The 23,875-nt window shown below is 47.0% G+C and overlaps 1 protein-coding gene across 1 annotated transcript in view; it reads right to left on the reverse strand.

Moving 5' to 3' along the window:
- Positions 1-23,875, reverse strand: part of LOC144125465 (gelsolin, cytoplasmic-like) — a 91,959-nt gene continuing 68,084 nt past the window's right edge. The window contains 17 exon segments of the mRNA XM_077658849.1: positions 1-1,564; positions 6,598-6,723; positions 8,473-8,583; positions 9,297-9,480; positions 10,320-10,381; positions 10,531-10,614; positions 11,008-11,193; positions 12,653-12,711; positions 12,714-12,738; positions 14,044-14,096; positions 14,099-14,180; positions 15,314-15,363; positions 15,366-15,428; positions 17,741-17,773; positions 17,776-17,890; positions 19,011-19,109; positions 21,087-21,165. Of these exon segments, the coding sequence (XP_077514975.1) occupies positions 1,517-1,564; positions 6,598-6,723; positions 8,473-8,583; positions 9,297-9,480; positions 10,320-10,381; positions 10,531-10,614; positions 11,008-11,193; positions 12,653-12,711; positions 12,714-12,738; positions 14,044-14,096; positions 14,099-14,180; positions 15,314-15,363; positions 15,366-15,428; positions 17,741-17,773; positions 17,776-17,890; positions 19,011-19,109; positions 21,087-21,165 (1,459 nt within the window). The 3' untranslated portion in view covers positions 1-1,516.

Below are 23,875 nucleotides of genomic sequence, written 5' to 3' on the forward strand. Positions count from 1 at the left end.
TTTAACAACATTCATTGCTTTATTTCATAAAAAACCAGAAAAAAGTACAAAGCACACTGTAACGCATTTGCGCTGCTCACATAATTTACTTCAGCACACTGGATAATACACTAGTGCATCAAAAAACAGTTTTTCATCAAGCAAAACACCACACAATATGTTTGTATGCTTTCAAAGTGCGTTATTCACGTGGAAAGCTTAGAGGCAAAATAATATATAAAATAAAAAATATATTCATGCGCGTGAAAGACGAGAGAGGCAGAATTTGCAATGGCGGTGATTCGTTTGTTCGGCAATGCAGCGGATTAAAAGCTGTTTGATTCGGCCAGCGATCTTTTTAATTGCGCTATGAAAAGGCGCACCGGTTACGTAAGTACGCTACACGTCCGCAACACCACCGCCCGAAAGATGTCCCGTGAATTCGAAAGGCACGTGTCGTATCGGCAACCACTCATGATGCACCTCGATACGATGCGTCAAATCCTTCAGCGTTCAATGCGCTCAAGAATGGTGCTACGTTCACGGTCAGGCGTAAGGCGGGCGCGCACCTTGTTCAGTTAACGGAGCAAATGCAACAAGCAAATATTCTAGTGTGTCTTTGTAAATAAGTTAAAAGCTGCGTCGGTAGTGGGAACGCAGTACAAAGATTTAAAAAATTCGCGCGCAGCAGGGTCATAACGCCGCATTCACGCCCGTTACAAAGAAACAATCATTATTTCATTCCATTCTTGGCCTCCACTTATCCAAATGTCATATTCCAGCTAAAGTGAGGGCGTTATGTTACTTGAGCCAATGGCAACGGGTAAAAGAAACCATGCGATAATAGCATCGAAATAGAATGGTTGTATTGTTCCGGCTTAGAACTCGGTTCAGAATGGACGCCACACTTGACTGATGCGCCAATCTGGGAGTGGAACCCGAGATCACACAGAGCACCTAATCTCGGGCAACAGACAACTGTGCAAACGTCCTGGATGTCTTATTGTGCTAAGCACCCAATTTTCCTCGGTAAAATGAACCTACGACCTCGGCATCTTGCAATAAGCATTTTGATTCATTTTCGCGTTCGTCGACTCAAGGAGGTAACAAAGCATCGAGTCAAGACGCTCGCTTAATTTAGAAAAATGTACAAACTGTACCCTCTTTCTCGTTTAAAAAATGCTTCCATTTCAAGGGCTTAACGCACGACTCCTGTCTGATTCCTGTCGACTCCTGTGGGCGCAATGTGGTGCTGCGGACGAATGCCTGTTTAACCACTTTGACTCGGTGCAGAGCGAGCGCGATTGGCCTCACTCGACGGCAATAGACACCGGTCGAGTGCGACCGGAAATAGGAGTAAGAATAGAAAGAAGGCGAAAGTGCTTGGCGCGGAAGTGCGGGTCGCTCAGTGTGCAGCGGCGACGACTGCGACCCGCAGCGGTTCCTCCCGCAGCTTGTGAGCGGTATACAGAGAAAGCCCGTGGCGTCTTGTCCGACGAAGCTTGCGGTGGCCTTCCTCCCGACGACGGAAAAAAACTCACAGTCGGGTGAACTGGCTCTTAAGATCCTCGTATGTGAGAACGTTCTGGATGAGGGAACGCGCATGGAAGAGAAGGGGTGAAAAAGGCGTTAGAGAGAGAAGCACGCTCCGCTCAGGTGCACCCCCCCCCCCCCCCCCTCCAAACCTTCCCCCCTTCAACATGCAGTGCAGCACAGGTGAGCCACCTCCATACGCCCGTCGAAAGAATGGCAGATTTAGACCATGTGGCGAGATTGAAATACAAGCGCCGATCGGATGATAGAGCGTCTCGGAAGTTTCGCCCAACCATCTTGGCTTTAAGACAAATGAAGCTCTGTTTCGATACTGCCGGTCAGCTTTCTGTGCTTCTGCAGCTAAGGCTAAGCCAGAAAGGGAAGGAGGTGGGTATTTGTCCCCGTTCTGTGGTTGTTCGTTTTTCGGGATAGAAGTGTGTGTGTGTGGGGGGGGGGGGGGGGGGTGAAGGGAGGAAGTTGGAGAGACGGTGAAGGATAACTAGGGTTGAGGTAGCCCACTACCCACGGCACCGGGACAAATGCTCGTCTAATTCCTTTTCCTGTATAGCCTTCGCTGCAGAGCCCCACAAAGATGACCGGGAGTATTGCCGAAGCTTTGCGGTCAGTCTTAATTGTGTCTAACAGTAATTCGCAATGTTGAATGCTGGCTGAAATTAAATTCAAAGCTAGGCATAAGGACCGGCTGTAATAACTAAGTTTTAGCTCTGTACTGTTATACAATATGACGTACGCCCCCCTCGCATTCTGCTGCGCCACAGTTCCCGGTATAGTTACCATGTGAACTCTAAAGAACCGGGCTATGCAAAACTGAAGTGCGCGTTCAACGGATTGCAGTCGACCATTTCGAAAAACGACACTGTGATCCTTGCGTCAATAGCCTAATTCATGGAACGTATCAGAGTATCTACAAGAAACACACGCGAAGGTTTACACATTTTATAGGGAATTTTACGATAACGTTTGCCAAACTAAGCCAACGCGACGAAATGAGGGATGCGTGTACGCACGCGCCTACCATATGCAATGCCCTATAAAGTGTGCGCAACGTTGCGCATTAGACACGCTGGAAGGACTTTATGGCCCACTTAACCCCAGTCGGGCGTTTTGTTATAAGAGGAACAAAATAAAATAAGCCGCCTGATTACTTTTTTTTTTTTTGATGACACACACCGAGGTAATACGAAACGTCCGTGGGCAAGTACATGGCATACGAAATGGCGCGATGAAATCATGATTTTTTTTATTTTTTTTTACTTTAATAGGAATAATTCTTTCATATAAAACACTTACGTCCACAGAAGCGTATCCATGGGAGCGATAGCATTCGCACCTGGTCACCTTGCCGGGCAACAGCAATGCAGAACTGATTTGTTTGAACAACCATCAAGAATGCACAGTTTCGAGCGAAAGATACACCTTCTGCTCAGCGGCCAATCAGGAAATGGCGCGGTAATTACGTAAGCATCGTACATTCCTCCAAGCGGCGAATGGAGATGGTTCACTTGCTCACCAAGTGTGATCAACTGGGTAACTCGGTTCAATGTGCGAAGTGACAATAATAACGAGTTGTGTGTGCACAGCGAGCATATTTGCAGCGTGAATTTCACTCATGCAAAAAAAAAAAATACCCTCTATATTTTGCTCTTTATGCTTTTCGGCATTATTAACGCTATTTTATGAGCATTAGGTTTCCATTACGCACGAAGGAATTAAGTAGGAATCACGTACTGCGTGCCAGCAAGACACCATGCTGTATGCCGATATTGTAAAATTAAACGTTTCGAGTATCAGTGCAAGGCTGCTAGGCGTTACTTACTGCCATAAAGGATCCCGGCTCTCTGCACTAAACGAATATGCGGAAAGGGCAAAGCAAAAGATAGAACGTACAAGTAAATTGTATGACTGCAATCCAGAAAAGTCACCCTGGTGTCCGCAGTTGCTCTTAAAGTACTGTTAGAGAGGCAATTAGTGCAGTAATCATAAAGTTGGTAGCCCTCTAGAGAACTACAGACATGTAGTGAGCTAGTCACGCTATGCATTTCAGGTCATGCTGGTGCTCATGCAGTGTAATCAGGCTTCAGTCATGCTACACGACCACAAACACGTGACCCCCTAAGTTTAAGGCGTAAATACTTCTTCCGTTTCAACTTCCGCTCGTCCGGTGTCGTATTCCTGAGGAGAGATTTAAGAGACCGCAGTTGTAGACTTCTGTTCGACGTCAATTTAGCCATGATAGGTGGCTCATCTGAGAGCTTTCGAAATACTTTCAAATATAACACACTTTCTTGAAGCCAGTCATTAACTTGCGAAATGCGATTAAACTACAAGGCGAACGCAGGTTTAGCGACTACATCTGCGAACTATTCAAAGGAGGTCCAAAGTCCAGATCTAGACTAGTTGTCGCACGTCGTTCTTAGTACGTGCGAACAGGGACTCCGGAACTTTTTTTAAAAAGGGGGGGGGGGGGCAAGACTTTGAGCTTATTTTGTTATTTATTTATTTAATGCTCATTTACGTAATAATTCTTAGATTTTTGTTACTTTTAAAATTTTTCAATGTTGAAAGGTTGATGCAAACTGGCACGTTGTGGTGACAACATTCCAGCAGTCAGGAAGACAACGAAAAGGCTACAAAAAAAAAAAACTGTTTGAGAACCTGACACGCGCCCACTAAAAACTGAATGACTCGGCGGCGGCGATAGCCACAAGCGTGCTCAGCGGTTATTGGACTGAATGCCTGCAGTTCTTGGCCGCGATTAATGTAAAGCTGGCAAGGAGCCTTCGAGATAAAGAACGAACAGCAACTACAACAATCTGGAAAAATGTGGAAGCATTTGCACGTGGCCACGATCAATGGAGATAAGTCTGGTTGCATCTCGCATCTCGCATAAAGCCGCGTGCCGGCGGTTTTGAGCGCAAACGAGCAAATGGTGCCAAGATTCACGGCAATATAAAACGAGTTGAAATGGGAAGCTTAATTTTACGCACGAGGAGCGATCAACTGCATTAAAGAAGTTTGTGCATAGTTCGTTTAGATTCTGCTAACCATGATCACGTACACGGGTCAGACAGCCGACTTCTGCCGGGACATGACTGGTATAGTTACTCATATACGAAATGCTTTACAACTGGCTACGAAGCCAATAAGCTCAGCCCCACTGTGCTTTACATTAAAAGAGTCCTAGAACTGAAGTCTTTCAATTGTCAGAAATGTGACCCAAGTGCAAGCAATTGGAGACGGGGGGGGGGGGGGGGGGGAGGGGGGGGGGGTACTGTTTCCTTTAGAAAAATGTTGGCCGGGGGGGGGGGGGGGGGCGACCGCTCCTCTTGCCCCTCCCTGTTCCGTGGTCTCTGCGTGCGAAGTTCTTATGCATACTTTGCTTCAAGCATAACTGTTCGATTAGTGAATGCGCGTGCACATATAGAAATGAGCGCTGAAAACCTTGCTGCTACGTTCCTTGTATAAAAGTTATAGCAAGACCATGACAGGAAAATCTACTATTTCTTTTCTATTTCGGCCTACTCTAGCCGGGCCCAAGTGACCACTCGAGGCCTTTTGCCAGAGCTGATCGTCTAGTTGTATTTGAGCTAGCTGCTTTGTAAAAGTCAAAAATGTTAAAGATGAGCTGCAGCTTGACGTCTGGGGGGGGGGGTCAAAAAATGCCGACACCTGCTCAAGAGCCGTCTCATCTTTCCAAGTCAGAACACCAAACCAAGCCAGTAAACAAGGGATTAACATAGGATTAACACGAAAGTGTCATCATCGTTGAAAAGATGCTAGTGGCCTTATTAGCTATTAGAAACATGTGATGGCAGTATTCACGCGTGGTTTCAGCGCTCATTCCCCGGTATCAGCTGCGTGGAGGGTTAGTGCCGAAGCAAAGGCGAATACCGGTCTGGACCGGGGTGGTTAGAACCCAACGTACGTACTGGCCATGCCAACAATGATTTTTGGAAGAGGCGCGGCGACCGGCGACCGTTTTACCGGCTCTTCTGCGCGGCCGCCAACGATGACACGAAGGGTGAGCAAAAAGAGAGGCATCGGAAAGGCAGTCAGCACAAAGGGTAGGCAACACATCTTGCAAATGAGTCATTCATCGAAGCTCCTTCAGGTGAAGCCCAGTTGTAAATTAAAGGCTAGTTTGCATTCTTTCTATCCTTCTTCCCCGAAAGAAACTAAAATTTTGACTCTGTTGTGGTACTTGCACCATTGGTTAATAACTAAATCAGTCAAACTAAACTGGTAGTTCAAGGCACATGTTAGAATCTACATCATGCGAATGAAGTTTCACGTTACTTCATGCACACTGCAGTTTTAATCTACGCCAAAACCACGGGAAGTGTTTCATTAATGGTGTTCCCAAGACAGAAGGACATAAGACGGCTAACAAAACATGCACAACACAGAAGCCGAGATAAACCACAACATGATGCGTTTTCTCTTATGAATACCAGGCAGCTGAAGCGAAGACAGCAACAAGATGCAAATTAATGTTCCTCTCGCGGTTGAGAGACAGTAGGACATTTTGCTAGAACAACGTGAAAGCGATGATACGTCAAGCTGCCGATGACATTGTAACTGCCGGTCAGGATCGGTAGAACCATTACGCAGGCAGCTGTACTTCCTTGCTGCAGTTGAGATTTTATAATCCCACAGTTCCTCACCTGTTCCTCACCACTTCCTCACAGTTCCTCACCTGTTCTTCATCTGTTTCTGTCGCCTCAGCTTGAATCTACGCACAATGGGCTGCTCTGATAGGCGCACTCACAAATTAGAAGATAGCCTCGAAGTTTAGCTATCAGCTCGTCGCATCTAAGTGCAGTAGCATGAGGTATTTGTGTGATGCATGAGGAACGTACTAATAATCTAATTGCGCTCACACTGAATGCAATCCGCGATACCTTTAGTTGAAGAAACACGTTGCCGTGACTCTCAACTCTTAAAAACGTATGTTCAGCACCGCAAAAACACAATCGCTGTATTAACTGCGCAGGTAAACCCGCAAGAAGCAAGAAGGGCGCGCAAAATCCGGTTGGCAACATGTGAAAGGAGCGGTCGCTTTACCTCCCAGAGGTGGGGGTCCCAGTTGTCAAAGAGTGCCGTGAAGGCCTCCGGCTCTTCCGCCTGGTTCACGGTGATGATGGAAGTGCTGTTCATATCTCGCTCCGTTGGGTCCGTCTTCACGTACTCCTGCAAGTGCAGTTCACTGGACGTCACCAAGGACGCCACACAATCAACCAGAAATTGAAAACACCGAGGCTGAATTGAAGTGACCTGGCGGTTCAGGACAGGGCTAAATGGACGTTATTTGGAGAAGCTTTTGTTCTTCAGTGGACATAATTTGCACGTTAATCAAGATGGTGAAGGTGCAGTTATTAATGCGATAGCCCTAGAAGCCCCATGGGACCAAAATGCGTGGTCAGTCACAAAATTTGACCATTGGCGGGAGGAAAGTATGGAAAGTATGGAAGGAAACCATACTTGAGCATTCTCACTTGCTGGAGTGAAGTGACGTCACCAGACCGAGCATACTAATTGGCTTGAAAGAAGCGACGCCAACAGACCAGGAGCAGGAGTGACATCACCTCAGCAAAAGCATTGACAGCTGCTAATAATGCCGCATTGCAACACATATTGAATTAGATGTACCTGTGAAATCTTGTCATTTGTTACGACTCGTGGAGCCATTATATGTGTGCGCTGCCCCCATGGAAAATGTCGCTAACACTGCGTTTTCGATATCATTGGTCCACCAAGTGGGAGCCCGAGTAGGCATGTTAAATTCATCAGAAAATAGAAAATGTGGCACTGAGAATCCCGTCAAGTTCGTCGCGATGATATTCGTGGAAAGTTCTCATTTAGCCATCCAGGAACTACGTATGGATGCGCTGGCTGATTAGAAATTTCATGGTATGAACGAAATATTTCGAGTCCATGACGACCCACCACAAGTCGCTGCAAGGCATTATGTGCTAAGTGGCCTGTTGCGAAGGAATTTAACGCGAGCAACCGACCTGCTAAAAATATACAATTGAAGTCTGCTAGCTGTACGTACCCCGCAACAAAAATAAAACTGCAAACGGATAAGCTAATGCTTTACATGAACAGTTGAGAGAAGAGCTGTCTTTTCTACTTTGCGAGCACGCTGTTAATACGTTGGCACACGTTGGCACACGTTGGCACATGTTGGAGCGTCGACGGTCCGTGCACGGCCAAAGGGGCAGCTAGTCCAGATGCTTCCCTCTTAAAAATATAGTATCACCTGGTGACGATGTTCGGTTTTAACGCGGTCTAGCGGCTTCGCGTTCCGGCAAGCAGGCTGGATTTAGCCTGCTGACTGCGGCTGATCCGAAGGTCCGGCTGATCGAAAGGTAGGCGAAAGTGTTGCACGCCGCACCGCGTGACCTCCGCTTTGAGCCGCAAAGACGAAGCGGCCGCAGGCGCGTGAAGTGCGCACGGCCCAATCACGTGACCTTGCTGTAACGACACCGCCAGCACCGAAGCTCAACCAGCAAGTGAACGATTAATAGCTACAGCTTCCGACGTATCACTGAAAGACATCACGGTTGAGCTCCCTATAACATCTTTTCCTTTTAAAAGATGCACGCATAGGTATAACAATTCCTGAAAATGACAGCGGGTTTAACACGGCCCAGCTTTCTCGAAGAAACTAAGTTCAGTTAAACGCGCAGTATTGAAGTGCTACCTAATGAAAGACCGTTGGAACTGAATGAAATGCAAAAGGAGGTGCACAAAACTTAAACAAAAGAGTCAGCTCACAGAAAACGCAAGATAGTAGAAATTCGCCAATAAAGGACTGAAATGAACTTGGACGTTACAGAATATATAAACACGCATAATAATGATGCCCTGACTGAAAGTGACCAACGAGAGATACCGTAAATGACGCAGAGGGAATAAGAGCGTTGTGACGCATACCATGGCCACCTCGAGCGACTTGGTTCTCTCCTCCTCGGTGGAGCCCTTGCCTATCCAGACGTAGATTTCGTCGCCGCTGTCCAGCATCATGACGTCGTTGACGTCCAAATCCTGCAACAGGCAAACAAGGTAAAAATTCAACTTGCGGACACCGATGGCGATGTCGATTACGAATTCGAAACAGGGCTTGAGAGGACTTGAAAACCACATTTACTGTCAGGCTAGTTTGATCATATAAAGGCTGGAAATGTGGCAATGAACCACTGGACTACGCACTAATGAGAAGGAGACCGGGCGCGTGTTTGTATGTACGTGTTCCGCCGGTTGTTCCTCCGTTGTTCAGGAATTACGCTTCCCTATATTTATTGCCTCAGGCAAGACTTTGCTCTATTACGTTTCTTTTCAGCGTCAGTTGCTCTACGCACAAGTAAAAACCCTCCGGCTTTCACCCAAATGTTGCTATATATTCACCAACCAAATGATTTGATTTGAATAAATGCCCTCAATAAAATGACGCTCTTGCTCTGGGCATCCTTGCGGACGCTTGGATCCGCTGTGGTCACAGTGGCATAACAGAACGTTCATTTGGTCGCCCTGATGTGCCGTAGCGTTCATGACCAAGAGACGGTTGCCACTACCAAAGCACCTGCCTCTTGTTCCTCGTTAATCTTAAGACTAATAAAGCAAATTGCACAGGTAAGTCCCAGTTCCAGGAGCGCTGGCATTGATCGGATCAGCAACAATGCTGTGTGCACATCGCGGAGTGCATTGTGAGAAATAAACAAGTACAACATGTGTAGGGTGTGTGGGGTGTATGCATCTACCTCCTGGGTGAAGTTGCATATCTCGATGACGCGCAGCTTTCCGGTGGCCGTGGAACACTTGAAGAGGCGCGCGTCGAGCAGCGGGTTGTGCACCTCCTGGTGGCCCTTCTTGTACTCGCCCTTGCCGCCGATGGACTTCCAGAACTCCTCCGGCTCGGAACCTTCCTTCACTTCGATCGCCGGCCTGCGGTAAGGGTGACGCCAAAAGGCCATTCTATACGCAAGCCGAGGTGAAATCTTCGGGCGATGGAGCAATAAAGTAGGCGCGCGATTCTTTCTGCTGAAGGGGCCGCGTCAACCAGTGAATGGCGCCGACCTGTCACGACATCGCGGTCAACTGCTTTACATGTTCTCGTATTGTATCGCGCGTGGATAACTGACTGACAGCGACTTCGTGACCACAGGTCGATACCATTGAATGGAGGGCTTCCTTTGAACGGCACTTGCCGCTCCATTCTTGAGTTGTATCCGACTATAAATCTAAGCCACACGAAGTGGAACACCGCGCGTTGGTATTTTGAAATTGTTTACGTAGTCAGAAATTTCTGGCACAGTAAATCTTCCGCTTTCCTCGAATTCTGTGTGATACTGTAGCCATGGAGATAAACTTGAGAAGGATCTTCAGAAGCAGCCTTTGATTCAACTCTTACGTTTCTTCATGATTTTCCGCTTATCTAGACGAGTTCTGTGCGGAAATTTTCATCTGTTTCTTTTATTCTTTGTGCGATGTTAGCGGACGTTGAAAAACCCCAGCGAATCTAAATTAACCCAGGGCACTCAACAACAGCGCCCCTCAAAGAACATTGTATTGCTTCCGGAAGTTAAACCCCACAAATTACAATTAATTAGTTTAGTTCTTTTTTTCTTGAATACGTCTTTTGTCGCGTTTTATAAGGTACACGCTCAACAACTGCAATTATTCGTTGTTCTCAGCAGCTTACGTTCGAGCTTTTCATACAGCGCACAAACACATACAGCTACGCCTCCACATAGCAAAAACACAGCCATTTCCACAGCACTTACCTATCCGGCGACACGAGCTTTGCCACGTTGTGGCCCATGTCGATCTCTGAAGGATCGGCGAACTGTGTGCAGAGTGCATAGAACAGACAATTAAACAACACGGCTGAAACGCATCTGTGTCCGTGAATATAATTGCAGATTTACCATCGAGGCATTTTGGTCTCATATTCGAAACGAGATGGAAAAAACGCAAACTAAATGCGACACCTACCTCGCCCAGCCATAGGAAGGTGGACTTCGGTGTCTCTAGCACAAACACGTCCTCAGAATTCAATGAAGCCGCCACTTCATCAACCTGTGAAGCAACACCACATATGCATAGCTTTAGAACATGGTTACAACTCTACGTGATGCATGGTATATGGAGCGGAAGCAAAAATATTGCAATTTTATTATATTCAACAGGTGTTTAACGAATGGATTGTTTAAAATATTAAACTCGTGCTTGCAGTTATTTGCATTCAAGAAACGACTGCTATACATATGAACGATGGTGAAAAATTCTGCTGATGAAAGGTGCACAGATCACATGTAGATGGGTGTGGCACCCTGCAACAAAAATGCAAGTAATACTCTGCGGGTAGATTTCGGTCATGTATCGATGTTATTAAGGCGCCATAGGACGTTTAGGCAATGAGCAAAAGGGTACAGCTGGCTGTTATTCGCGATAGCTTTTCACATCTCTTGCCTGCACTGCTCGGACGTCGACGTCCGAGGTTCCCTTTACGTGGAACATGCGCGTTCCGTCGACGTCGTAGGTGTCGTGGTCCCTGAGGTTGCGGAATCCGCTGGCATGCCCGCCGCTGAAGATGATCATGCGTCCCTTGAACATGCGCAGGAAGTGCTCCGGTTCGTTGCCCTGGACAACGCGGACCTGCACAACAGTTGCAGCGAGAGTGCTGTTAGAGTGCTGTGCGGGTGTTGTTAGAGTGTTGCTAGAGTGCTGTTAGAGAGTTCAGGTGTTTTTAGAGTGCTATCGGAGTGTTGGGAGGGTGTTGTTCGGCACAGCTGCACGATCCGACTGGCCTTGCGCAGCCCTGCACAATACAATGATGTGAGTATGCCGACAATAATAAACAATTATTTAAACAGCTTTCGGCGCAATATCCTTACGTTCATTTTTACCTCGGTGTCTGCCAGAATAGTTAATTGCTCTTCGCAAAAACAAGTCATATGATCACCTCGCCTGCGGACAGAGTATTTTGGTCGTTACCTTATTCGACACTAACTATTACATTACGCCGAGTTGCAGCCAGGTCAACGCGAAAGACGCTGACACGACCTGCGCGGAAGGAAGCGAGTGAGATATATTTGGCCTCACGGTTCCTGGCCTCTTCCCGCCCCGCCGTATGCACTGCGTTTACAGTCGCTTAGCTCGCGTAGGCTTTTGCTGGCGCGCCAAGTCCCGCTGCGTTCTCCCGATCCTACAATTACTTCTCACACTAACATATTTTGTCACTTGAGCAATCACGACTGGAGACTAATGCACAATGAACTAACTAAATTAATAAGAAAAGTTAAAAATAAATTTCATTCATCCAAGCCGGCAACGCGTCTACGTAATGTTGCACGGGCTTGAGCTTCAGGGTTTACGAGGTCGTGTACTGTCATGTATATCTGCACGTCTACTGACCTGCTTTATGCAGTCAGCGACAGCACGCGTTAGGAAGTACTACCAGAAAACATCCTTACTGCAAGCCACAGCACCGGTGCCGATGAAATCCACTCGGATATTGGTCTGTTGGTACGAATGACATCCAGCCGTTCTTTTAGTTTATAACTAAAAGCATCTAATTAATGCTATTAATACCGTGTAAAGGCAACTAAGCTTTTCGTGTCGCTTCTTTATGAGGGGGAGTATGGCATGGCGCAAATCTGTTTTTTCAAGAGGTTTTACCAAACCGGTGCAGGCAAGTTCTAGTCAATGCAAACGAGCGCCCAAAATTAAAATCAGCGCGACTACGAGACCCATGCGCACTGATAAGTAAATGACCTCGTAAAACTTAACGGAAAGGCAATGTAGGTGACGCCAGGTTTGTGTGCCAACTCAATGTGTGCCGGAATTTCCGATGCTCCTATTGGCACAGAGTCAATAAAACTACTTAACCATGTTTCGTTTTCTTTTGACGCGGCTCTTGCACGGGTAAACATGCTATATTGTTCTTGTTTTGTTCAGTTCTTTTCATTATTGACAAAGTTTACACACTGTCGCCCCCAAAAGCATATGATACAGCTTATCCGAGTCTCTTAAGGGCAAACACGGATTATTGTAGGGCTGCAGCTAGTGGTCCTAGGGGGTAACACCCCCCCCCCCCCCTTTCGGCCGTGTGTACCTGGATGGCCTTGCCGCAGAGGTCGTTGTCCATCTTCACGGCCCAGATCGCTGAGGCGCTTTTTCGTCCTGGCTACTCTCGTTTCCCTGCGGTTTCAGAGTTTGAGCACGCATGTCAGAAACGAAAACCATTTAGCACAAACTACAATTCACTCACCAAAGCAGTAATGTAAATAAAATGCTACGAAAATTATTTCAGCAGGTGTTGACTACGGGCGGCTGAGCGTGCTTGAGCCTATACATGCTCTATGCAGGGTTCCTCACCCCATCCATACCAGGCGTTTCAGGTTATTTCAATAGACAGTTTTCTTTTAAACGCCGTGGCAGTTGCTTTTGTGCGGTCTCTGCATGTACACTGCACAGAAATGGCACATCATTTGGGTAATAAAGATTAATTAACAGACTAAAGTGTCGTGGAAAGGAGAACAAAGGTCGGATGCTATGATTCTGGCGCAGTACTAAATTAAGCGCTACAGGAAGTTTTCTGCAGGCAGTCAGCTTGTAACGTGCTTTAGTTAAACACACCTGAGCGCACTGTACACGCTAAACGCTTTCAGACGTGCTGACCTGTGAACTGTTTCGCTTCAAACAGCAAGATATGTGTGCAGGCACAAACAGAGCCCCGGGACAGCAGGCGAACTTCGACGGTTAGCTGCTAGTTGAATGCTTCATTAAAGAAAACTTGCGCGGGCACCGAAGTGTCATTGATGAATGTACGTTGATCCCAGCCAGGCGATCGCAAAAGACACTTGAATAAAGATCAGAGCGTTAATGGTTTGCAACTAGTATCAACTTGCACTTTAAGACACGTAGCTTTCTTATTCCAGTTATCTATTTGTTGAACGATAGAGAAACACATAAATAGTCATAAAAACGACCTCCCGGGGCACACACGGTATGATGATCTATTATTATTCTCGGTCTTCTTCCGACACCCGCAGGCAGCCGAGGCAGGCACTTTAAGGCACCCTCGTGTACCACCCGTCAAGAGCCCCGAATGCACCTATGCGTAATACACATTAACGGAAGAATATTTACAAGTCTAGATTGAATGATGGAAGTGGACAGGCTGTGGTTATAGGCGTTATAAAAATAAGAAAGCCCCCGGGGCTAGCATACTGGACCCTGCAGAGTCAGACACGCTACATTCGACAAAGAAAGCTCTCTCTTTTCTTCAGTCCGTGTCGCAAGACGAATCCGGGTCCAGATAACAAGTGAAACGCTTTGAAACGCCCGACTTGTCCGTTGTATCTCTTCACTCGTCATACGTCGAGGTGAGCAGCATAACAAACCAAACAAATTACTATACAAGAAGTGTTGTGTCCATCGTTCTTATCTTTTTTAGAGCAACAGTACACTCACGTATCAGAGCCTCTTACGAAGTGCGCTCACCTGCCAGAAGTATATGATGTAGCGCTCGCTGTAGCCCTTCTTGTAGGTGTACTGATGACGTAGCTGTCCCCGCCGAAGAAGAAGCCGTAGATGGCAGGGTCTATGGGCGCCAGTTCGAAGTTCTCAACGCGAAAAATCTGGCAAGAGTAAGCAAGAGCTGGTAAGCATTCGCGATGTTGAAAAAAAAAGTGGCATACCGATTCCAACGATGAGCACTCGGTATAGAATTAGCAAAATTCATGTACACTGGTGCCGCTGTGCGCGGAAGATTTGCGCCACTTTCCAGGATTCGCACCCATTGTGAGATCCACTTTGGTAGAATACCACATATCAGATTATGTTAAGGGTTCCTTGAAGCGCATTCGACATGATGGGCACGTTGTAGAGAGTGCTCCCGAGAAACGGGTTAGCGGTGGACACGGTAACGTCAAACCGGAAGCAAAAATTGAAGCACAACAAATTTTGTCGTTGCTACCTAGGAATGGAGGTGCGTGAAATTCATAGTGTAGATTGTCCGTTCTAAAAGCCAGAAATTAACAAAAAAAAATTTGAAGTTGCCGTTCAGCGTCCTCCTTATTCTGATTCCTTTAATCAGTTCCGCTTAAATGAGTCCAGATTAAAAGATGTCATTGTCCTTTTGCTCACTGCCCAGAAATATGCACAATACCACATATTAATATCTGTCCATGTACAATGATGAGTTCCTCGATTATGCTCATCGTGCAAACTCTGCATATCGCTGACATTTTAAAATAAAATATCCTGATTTGTCAAAAACACGAAGATTAGTTGATCATCATGCCCCTGCAGGGGCTCAGTTGAACATCTCAGGGCTTCTCAAAACACGCAGAAAGAAAACTTACGAGGTGCTAATCAGCAAGGCCTATCAACAGAGCCTCGGATACATAACCTCCACGAAACTGACTGCAAGACATGTTAGAATTTTGATTAAGAGTTTCGTAAATGCAGCAATGGAAATAACACTGGCGCAGAGACCATCCGCGCGTAGGCATGGAGTCCTGTTGTCAGTAGTCCTCATTGGCTTATTCCCTCGCTAGCCGCACAGTTTATTTCTATTGAGAATTGTAAACAGTCCTGTATTAACTGCATCAAAGCTTCTAAATAGGCCAACATAGCCGGAGTTTTGATTAAATTCATTAAATGTAATTGGGGGCGAGGTATTATCTCCACGCCCGCTGGTAAACATCAACGACAGGCGCGTACACATGAACCCCACCCAATGCACGAATTGCGCTGCGGCAAAGCCCACCTCCACTTTTCCGGATCCGTCGTCGGGCATGAAGCAGCAGGCTTTGCCAGGTTCTTGGCCAGCAGACGCCTCTTCTCCCGATGCAAGTCGCTCACGTTGAACGACTTGTCCATCTCTGGCCGAGCAAAAAGGGAGCATGTCGATAAAATGATTCACGTCGAGTTTCCGTTGCCGGCACAACACGCGATTATCGCACATCGGCGCACGCCGCTTACTACGTTACCAGCACATCACTGAACGCATTGGAAAGTTTAGCATTGCGCGCTTTCACAAAAGTAGCGTGTCAGTGTAGCATACCTCTTAACGTAGCTACCTTCTAATTGTCATAGTAACACTGAATACAATCACTCTAATCGTCTTGTCGCCCCTCACGTGCAATATTTCAATTAAGAAAACTTCACCTGTCATAGCCGCCGCGATGTGGTGAACGCTGTGGTGGACAATCGCTCCAGATTATTTCGGCAATGTGGGCCTATTGGACGTGCACCCAAGGTCTCTGTACACGAACGCTTTTGCGTTTGGCTTCCTATGGACTGTCACCACCACTGCCGGAAATCGAACTCGGGATCTCGTGCTTGCCTGCTGCTGAGCGTCAGAGCCACTGAGTAATTGCGGCAGCTGCGTTCGCGCGCAAAATCTGCGGCCAGCGCAGTGTGCTATCAGTCGCGTGCATGGGTAGAGAGCGTTCGGTTTCTAGAATTGTTTTCAGCTTCTCTTTCCAGGTTATCGGTCAGTGGCTTCATTGATTGTGGCTACCGCTGATTTGTGAAGCGATCAGCGCCTACACAACACGTAATCGCTGTACGTTCCTGAACACTGGCGATGCGGATCTGCAATAGGGATCGTAACCTTGATTCGTATTCCTTCCTTCCAATCCTTAAACCCTGATGTCCTTCAGCAAAAGCGGCGGTCATAACTTTCGAAAACATTTCATGCTGTTGTGTCTTTGTGTCCGACCGTGTTAATCTTTTGTGCGCTGTGAAGTGATGTTCCGAAAACATGTTCATCTTCGCCACCATCACCACCGGTTCGCCCAGGTCTTGGCCAATTTCAGCAGAAAGCCTTTGTTGTAGTCTAACACGAATATATGAAATTCGAAGAGGAACGCGAAATAGTTCAAAATATCGATAGTTCGCTATATAAAAAAATTTGGAGGACGCCTAAGCTTCGTCTTTAAGAGTGAGACTCAACAGCGTGTTGCAGCGTTGCCAAGCAGTGCACGGAACGCCATCGCCGTTAGGCACGACTCGTGGCCCGTTGGACAATTTAAGGAAAGGACGGCTGTCTCACATATCTCGGTGGACACCCGAACCGGGCCGCAAGGGACGGAAAATGAAATGAAAATTGCTTTTAAGGAAAGGAAATGACGCCTGTCTCATAATTCTCGCTGGACACCCGTACCGCGCCGTAAGGGAAGGAAAATCCCTTCCCTTCCTGCGCGGTTCAGGTGTTCACCGAGATTCGCCATTTTTCGCTCACGGCCAACGCCGCCGACGACACCGGCTTTTCTGCAACACGAGCTCCTTAACGCTGTCACGCTAAAAATGGCAATAGAAAAGTTTTTGTGTAACCTATAAGCAAGAATACATCGCGTCCATGCTTGGCGCGTTCCTGCAGGGACGTGATGCCCGCCGGCGTGCTGGCAGCACACAGCTCGCTAAGCGCTTCTACGCCTAACCTGCTTCGCATCGAATCCGCAGCGGAAGATCGTTTGAAACTAGCCACTGCCTATCAAAAGATATTAGATTTTGTTGCCGGTAAGCTATAAATACAGTAGTTTCATTAAAACTAAGGTACGGTTGGTTTCAGCAACGACTCAGGCAGCGAAGCATGCCAGGCGAAGGCTGCCGCAAGGTCTTTGGTCGGCTTCACCGCAAGACAGCCATGTGGCACAGGAAATTCGTAGGAGAGACCCCAGGCCACTTTCAAATGCTCCTCACGTTCACCTCGTCACCCGTTTCACAGCGCTAGCACTGCCAGAAGCTGCTCAAGGCTGCACAGTCGATCCGTCTCCGAGTGTGAAAAGGGATCGAAGAGCGCCGATAGATGAAGGGCACTTAAACGTATTTTGCACGGTAATACTCAAAGGGGTGTTCTGACTGTTTTATAGAAACAATAATTCGATATATCCGGGCTCGACTGTATTCCACAGCAAGATAAGAAACGGACTCTTTCGTAGTGTACTGAAAAAGCAGGCCCGTTAAGCAGTGCTTATTACGTAAATAGATGACGGCTATTACAAGAAGAAAGGCCAGTAATATTTCTTAGAGATTCACATCAGTAGAGGAAGTGATTTAAGAGAGTATAAGGTTTAAGAACGCAACCAGGCTAAAAGTGATGTTCAAGAGGCATTCCTGCGATTGATGAACGACAGGCACGTGGATCGCAGGTGTGCGTGCATCAGCATCGTACGTAGCGAGCGCTTACCTGCGATGCGGTTGAGCGCCCCCTTGCGGCGAAGCTATGCTCGTGTTCCTTCCAGGAGGCGAAGTACTGTTTGAAGATGGGGGGCTCGGCGCCCCCAATGATGCGCGTCACCTGGCACCACTCCGGGTAGCCCCGGTACTTGAGGTATTTCTGCGCGGAACAAGCACCCGGGGAAATAGAGCAGATTAACATGGGCACTTTCACTTCACCATGCATGCATGCGCAGAAACCCCAAGGAACAAGTCTTCGCATGTGCATGGGAAAGTACAGATGTCCACGAGGTTTTCAGAACAAGTAAACTAGATGAAACTTTAATTCTCTTTCTTCCTGAATGCGCATCCCGGCGTTGAGAGATACTCTGCGAAGATCTGTGCAAGAACTCCACAATTGCGCTACTGACGTGCAGGAGAAAAAAAAAGCAAAAATAAATATAAAATGATACTGAAACGTCACAGAGGTGCCCTCCAGCACTGCGCGTCAACTGCACAAGGGGTCTCTTGGAATTAAGAGCAGATAAGGTATATCCGGATCAGTTCAAGCATATAGAGATCTTTCCATCGGGCGGCGGAGGTGTCGAAACGCCTCCTCTTTGGATTGTTGCAACCCGATTGCATTGCCGCTTCTATCGTCGTGTTTTAGCGTCAAATGCATACAACAGTCCAGCGAGTAATATGACGACGCCCAAGGAGCTCTTATCGGAAAACTCCATGCTATAGTTCCGGGCCTACCTCCAGCCAGCACCTCACTTATGCCACAACTAGACCAGTGGGCAAAGTGGGAGTTTGAGCTAGTTGTTAAGTGATGATATTGAGGGGGGATTAGCGCGAGAGAAAAAGGACATTAGAGTAACACGGGACGGGCGTTAGCTTGCAACTGAAAAAATTGGGAGCCAAATTATGTGCTCGAGGAATCAAATGCGCATGCCCAGCTATCCACTGATTTGAGGAGGCGGCTCTAAATATCAAGATAAATTGAGGTAAGATAATTTGGGGGACAAAAACAATAAAAGGAGCATGGAAAAAAACAGGAACAACCGCTCCCCCGCCCCCCCCCCCCCCCCTCCCCCGCCCCTTTTGGGTCTTTATGGCGGCCTTAACGACTGGGCGGGAGCGCGAGACAAACTGTAAAAGCAAGATTTTGTAACGAATGGTGAGGTTAGATCTTCCCATGATCAATATGTCTATGAATGTATCTTCCAATATTCCATAGTTGCCTCGCGATAATAGTGATATCGAAGGAAGCTCGACTCAATAATGAGAGAAGCCCTCACCTGGGCCAGCATCATGGACTCCTTGCGTTCCTTGGGGCTGGCTCCTTTTCCGACCCAAACGAAGACTCCTGACCTGCCGCCATCCAGGAGGAAGCAGTCCTGGCGTCGTCAGAGAGAGAGGGGGGGCATTGTGCCATTAGTCTCCGTAAACGCACTCGTACAAAATTACAGCCTAAACAGAATCCCGCACAACCTACTCCAACGAGGATACAGCGGCTAGAAACGGCCCGGCTGTAATTAATTCCCAGTACGGCGTGCTCACTGTTATCGCAGTCTTAATTCTACTGGGGCGAAGTATTACTTCCCTTCTGTTCTTCTTTCTTATGCGTTCCCCCATTCCCATCCCAATTCCCATAACCCATTCATCCAACCTCTTCCGCTACGTCCCAGGGGAGTCTCTCCGGGACTGCTCCCCCGGCTGTGGATCGCTATGTAGCTTTTTACGCCCCCCCCCCCCCCCTTTTTTTCCTTTTTCCCTACCTACGGGTGGCAAAATTATATCATTGCATTCGGGCCTTTTCATTTATTTTCAGATTGGATTAAGCCTGTTGCACGTCAGTAGTGCAGGCAGGGGCTTATTACTTTTCATTCTTCTTAGGTTGCCCCAACCTAACAAATGTCTTATGCGCGAAACCATTCTTTGGAACACGTTCTTGTGTCCTTGTGGCAGATTCGCGCCGTGTTATAAGAAAGATGCCTACTCGATGACGACGACTTAGGTGTGGCTATATCATCATTTCACCATCAACTTATCGATGGACAAGCAATGCCATCTCGCGGCAAACGGAGCTGACGCTGATCGCAACGATTCTTTAGTTGCAGCAACGGTGCCCCGCCGCGGTGGCTCAGTGGTTAGGGCTCTCGACTACTGGTCCGGAGTTCCCGGGTTCGAACCCGACCGCGGCGGCTGCGTTTTTATGAAGGAAAAACGCTAAGGCGCCCGTGTGCTGTGCGATGTCAGTACACGTTAAAGATCCCCAGGTGGTCGAAATTATTCCGGAGACCTCCACTACGGCACCTCTCTCCATTTCTTCTTTCACTCCCTTTATTACCCTTCCCTTACGGCGCGGTTCAGGTGTCCAACGATATATGAGACAGATACTGCGCCATTTCCTTTCCCCACAAAACCAATTATTATTATCAGCAACGGTGGTAGCGGTTATTGTATATATTCTTTGTTCTGTTTATTTTTGTGGACTTTCCGAGTTCCAGTTTAATCTTTACCGATAAACTGTGGAGACTCACTACGAGCTATCGCTCTCGTGTTCGCGCATTCATGCGCAGTGCTTCGGGTAGGTTTTCTTAACTAATAACTGCGGCACAATCCCAGGTATGCCTGGTATTAAAGCAGCGCTGAAATATAGCAGCCCTTTCATATCAGGAAAAAGAACTTGAGGCTAAAATTTCTAATCCAAATATTATTTACAGGACTGACATTAACAAAACACGTATCTAACAGGCGTTCTATATCTTAGCTCGATACGACAATTCAAAGAAGGTTCACTGATATTACTGTAGGACAAATACCCTTCAGTATTCATTCTTTTCGAGAGCAGTAAAAGAAAGCAGTCTCCTGCCTGCAGATTGCTTTGAAATTCGGACAAAAATAATGTTTTCTTTATACGTAGCGTCAATAACTATTTATTGCATACTGTACTGCGTACTGTGTATGTACTGTTTGTTTTGCGTTGCTTTGGCTGCTTTACATTCATTAGAGGAATGTTGTACTTGTCTTCTGAGAGTATGGTGAGTCAGTACCGTAGTGCCATGTGTTTTTTTTTCCATCGTTTTTGCTTTTCCTGACGAGTATTTTACATTGTATTGTCTGTGGCTTTCTCTGCAGGTTTGCATCCTTGGCTTTGAAGTTGTATTGTTTCCCTTGACGCATTTTAAGAAGTTTTCTTGTAAAACGTTGTTCGCATTGCCCCCCACCCCTCACCCGCTACGCATTAATGCTCTAATGGTAGTTTAGCCATCATGTAAGTGAAAACAAATAGCGAATTAACAGTGCATCATACAGTACTGTACACGTGTCAGGTGGCTACTGCAACTTTCTTCACCGGTCTTTCAACTTACGTTGTGGTCCAGAAGCGTTTGTGCCAACGGCCTTTCACCGACTCTGTTCACTTTTAGTTCTCCATCAGCGTCCGAAATCCTGAAAAAAGAATAAAATAATTGTAAGTCCCTCTGAATACTTCAGTGAAGTTTCAATTCAAAGGGATTCAAAGCAATCTCGCAACCCTCTCACGAATTCCTGTTATTTAGTGCACTAAAGTCTTCGCATCGAATCGCTTTGCAGTGTGGAGGTACACAGCTGTTGCGTTGGCTGTTTGCTTGGCTAGTCAATGTTTCACTGAAGCTTCGACTCAAACAGCCGGTATTCTTCGATTCCCTGCAAGTTGCTTCACTTTTGCGAGCAGCAAATACCGTGATCATTCGACTGTGGACCGCATTTTTTTTGTCTAACTTAAAGGTTCCCAATAAAGCCCTTATTACCATCACTTACACACCCTGAGCCATAGGGAAGACTTCGTTTTGGTCTCAGACGTAGAGAGGACATTAGCAGTAACCAAGTGTCCTGAAACAAACGCTAAAGCGTGCTTACACTAATAATAATAATAATAATAATAATAATAATAATAATAATAATAATTGGCTTTGGGGGAAAGGAAATGGCGCAGTATCTGTCTCATATATCGTTGGACACCTGAACCGCGCCGTAAGGGAAGGGATGAAGGAGGGAGTGAAAGAAGATAGGGAAGAAAAGGTGCCGTAGTGGAGGGCTCCGGAATAATTTCGACCACCTGGGGATCTTTAACGTGCACTGATATCGCACAGCACACGGGCGCCTTAGCGTTTTTCCTCCATAAAAACGCAGCCGCCGCGTTCGGGTTCGAACCCGGGAACTAAGGATCAGTAGTCGAGCGCCCTATCCACTGAGCCACCGCGGCGGGGCGTGCTTACACTCCCGATAGCAGATTTCGACAGGTAGAGCGTGTGAACATATCGTTAGTGAATTAAATGTGCGCACTAGCTCTCATATTTCGAAAATCTGCTACATAGAACGCATTAACTACAGGGCTGAAGACGAGGAGGCTTCCAGCAGACATGACGTATCACGCGCTAACGTGTATTACCACGCGCAAGAGCACGTAGACGCGTAGACAAACCAGCCGGCCAAATGGATTCTTCTCAGACTTGTGGCGAGCCTTTGCGGTCCACAAGAGCAGCGACAGATTGCATGCAAAAAAGAATGTTTTTTGGCCAAAATTTGGGCCGAGTAGATTTCGTTTTACCTCTACGAAAATAAAAAATAAGGCAAGAAGTGGTCGTAATTCATTTTTTCTTTTATTAGCAAAAGCGTCGACCACGGCGACGCGCACAGTGTGCACGAAAACGAAGACACAAGAAAGCCCGGAACCAGAGATGTACATAAGGCCACGTCGACAGAGCCCCTTTTCTCAGCGCGCGCTTCTCCCTCGTTTTATGCGCGGGTGAAGCGTAAATTAGGCGCGCTAATTAAACCGCACGCGAGGGGGGACTGAATGCAGCCTGACTAGTCTGCGCTGCGAGAACACAGGCGCGCACGGTTCGAAACGCGAAGGGCGCGAGGAAGAGAGAAATCCCGCGTTGGCGTCGCGTGAAGATAACTTCGTTAGGCTTCTATTCTGAATAAATCTGATGGCTGAACTTTACGCGACTTCGTTCAAGTCTGTTCGACAGCGAAAGATATGTTAGCGTTGCTCGACAACATGCGTAACCAGCGGGCTACTACAGCTCTCGCTACGTATATCCTGGCATAGGTGAGCTAAGCCACTGCCAATTTTTATTTATTTTTACATACTGCACCCCCATTGGGGCTATTGCAGGAGTGGGGTCAACAATTCGTGTAAAAACGGCAGGGTACAACACACACACACACGAAAAGACTTCATCTAACATGTTTGCATATATAGCGCGGAGAGTGTGGTAGATAGGCGGTAAGTAATAAATTGAAGCAATGCACAATGAACACTACACATAAAAAAACATCATGTGGCACCGATAGCTGTTAAAAAATAAAGACTTTATTGGAAAAGACCGCGTTACGCCAGGAATTAAGTTCCAATGTCCAAATGTCCAAGGAAAAAAGCTGAAATTATAAGTACGTGCGAAGTATGGTTTAACATTAAGGCTATGATGACTCCTGGTTGATCGGGGAATATCAGAGGTAAAATAGACATTCAGTGTGACACGATAAAGTGACTTGACGATGCAGTGCAAGAACTTCAATGAATCCACGTGACGGCGCATGGACCACGGGGGGTGGGGGGCTAGATTCAAAGAGATCCAAGCACAAGGAGGTGAAAAATGGCGATCATACCGACGATATATGAACCTAATTGCTTTAATTTTAATGCTCTCGATTTGATCAATTTCACATAGTTTGTGATCAGCTGTGGTCAACACCTTTTTCTTAAGCATCTCACCCCAGAAGAGCCGCGCACCAGGCCGAGGGAAACCTTGAACCCATTAGAAAACCGGTGGGTACCCGGCGGCACTGGGGATCGAACCCAGCACCTCCCGGACGCAAGGCGGATGCTCTACCACGAGGCCACGCTTCGGTTCAGGCATGACAACGGCTCGTTGTCATGGCGCTTGTCCTTTATTTTTCGCTTTTTTTTCTTTTTAACAAGGTGGAGGGCTCCGCATTTCTTTACTGTACCCTTCTTGCCATTAGCAAGTGGTATTATATCAACTTCGTTTGTACTAGATGTATTTTTATTCAGTCGATATTAAAGTCGCTGAAATGAAAGCAAACTGCTGGCTGTAAGCTTTTTGCCCGCGGTCACCGCATGGTACATACTACAGCCACTCCTCTTTTT

This window comes from Amblyomma americanum, chromosome 3 (genome assembly GCF_052857255.1).
Source record: "Amblyomma americanum isolate KBUSLIRL-KWMA chromosome 3, ASM5285725v1, whole genome shotgun sequence".
NCBI classification, from domain to species: Eukaryota; Metazoa; Arthropoda; class Arachnida; order Ixodida; family Ixodidae; genus Amblyomma; species Amblyomma americanum.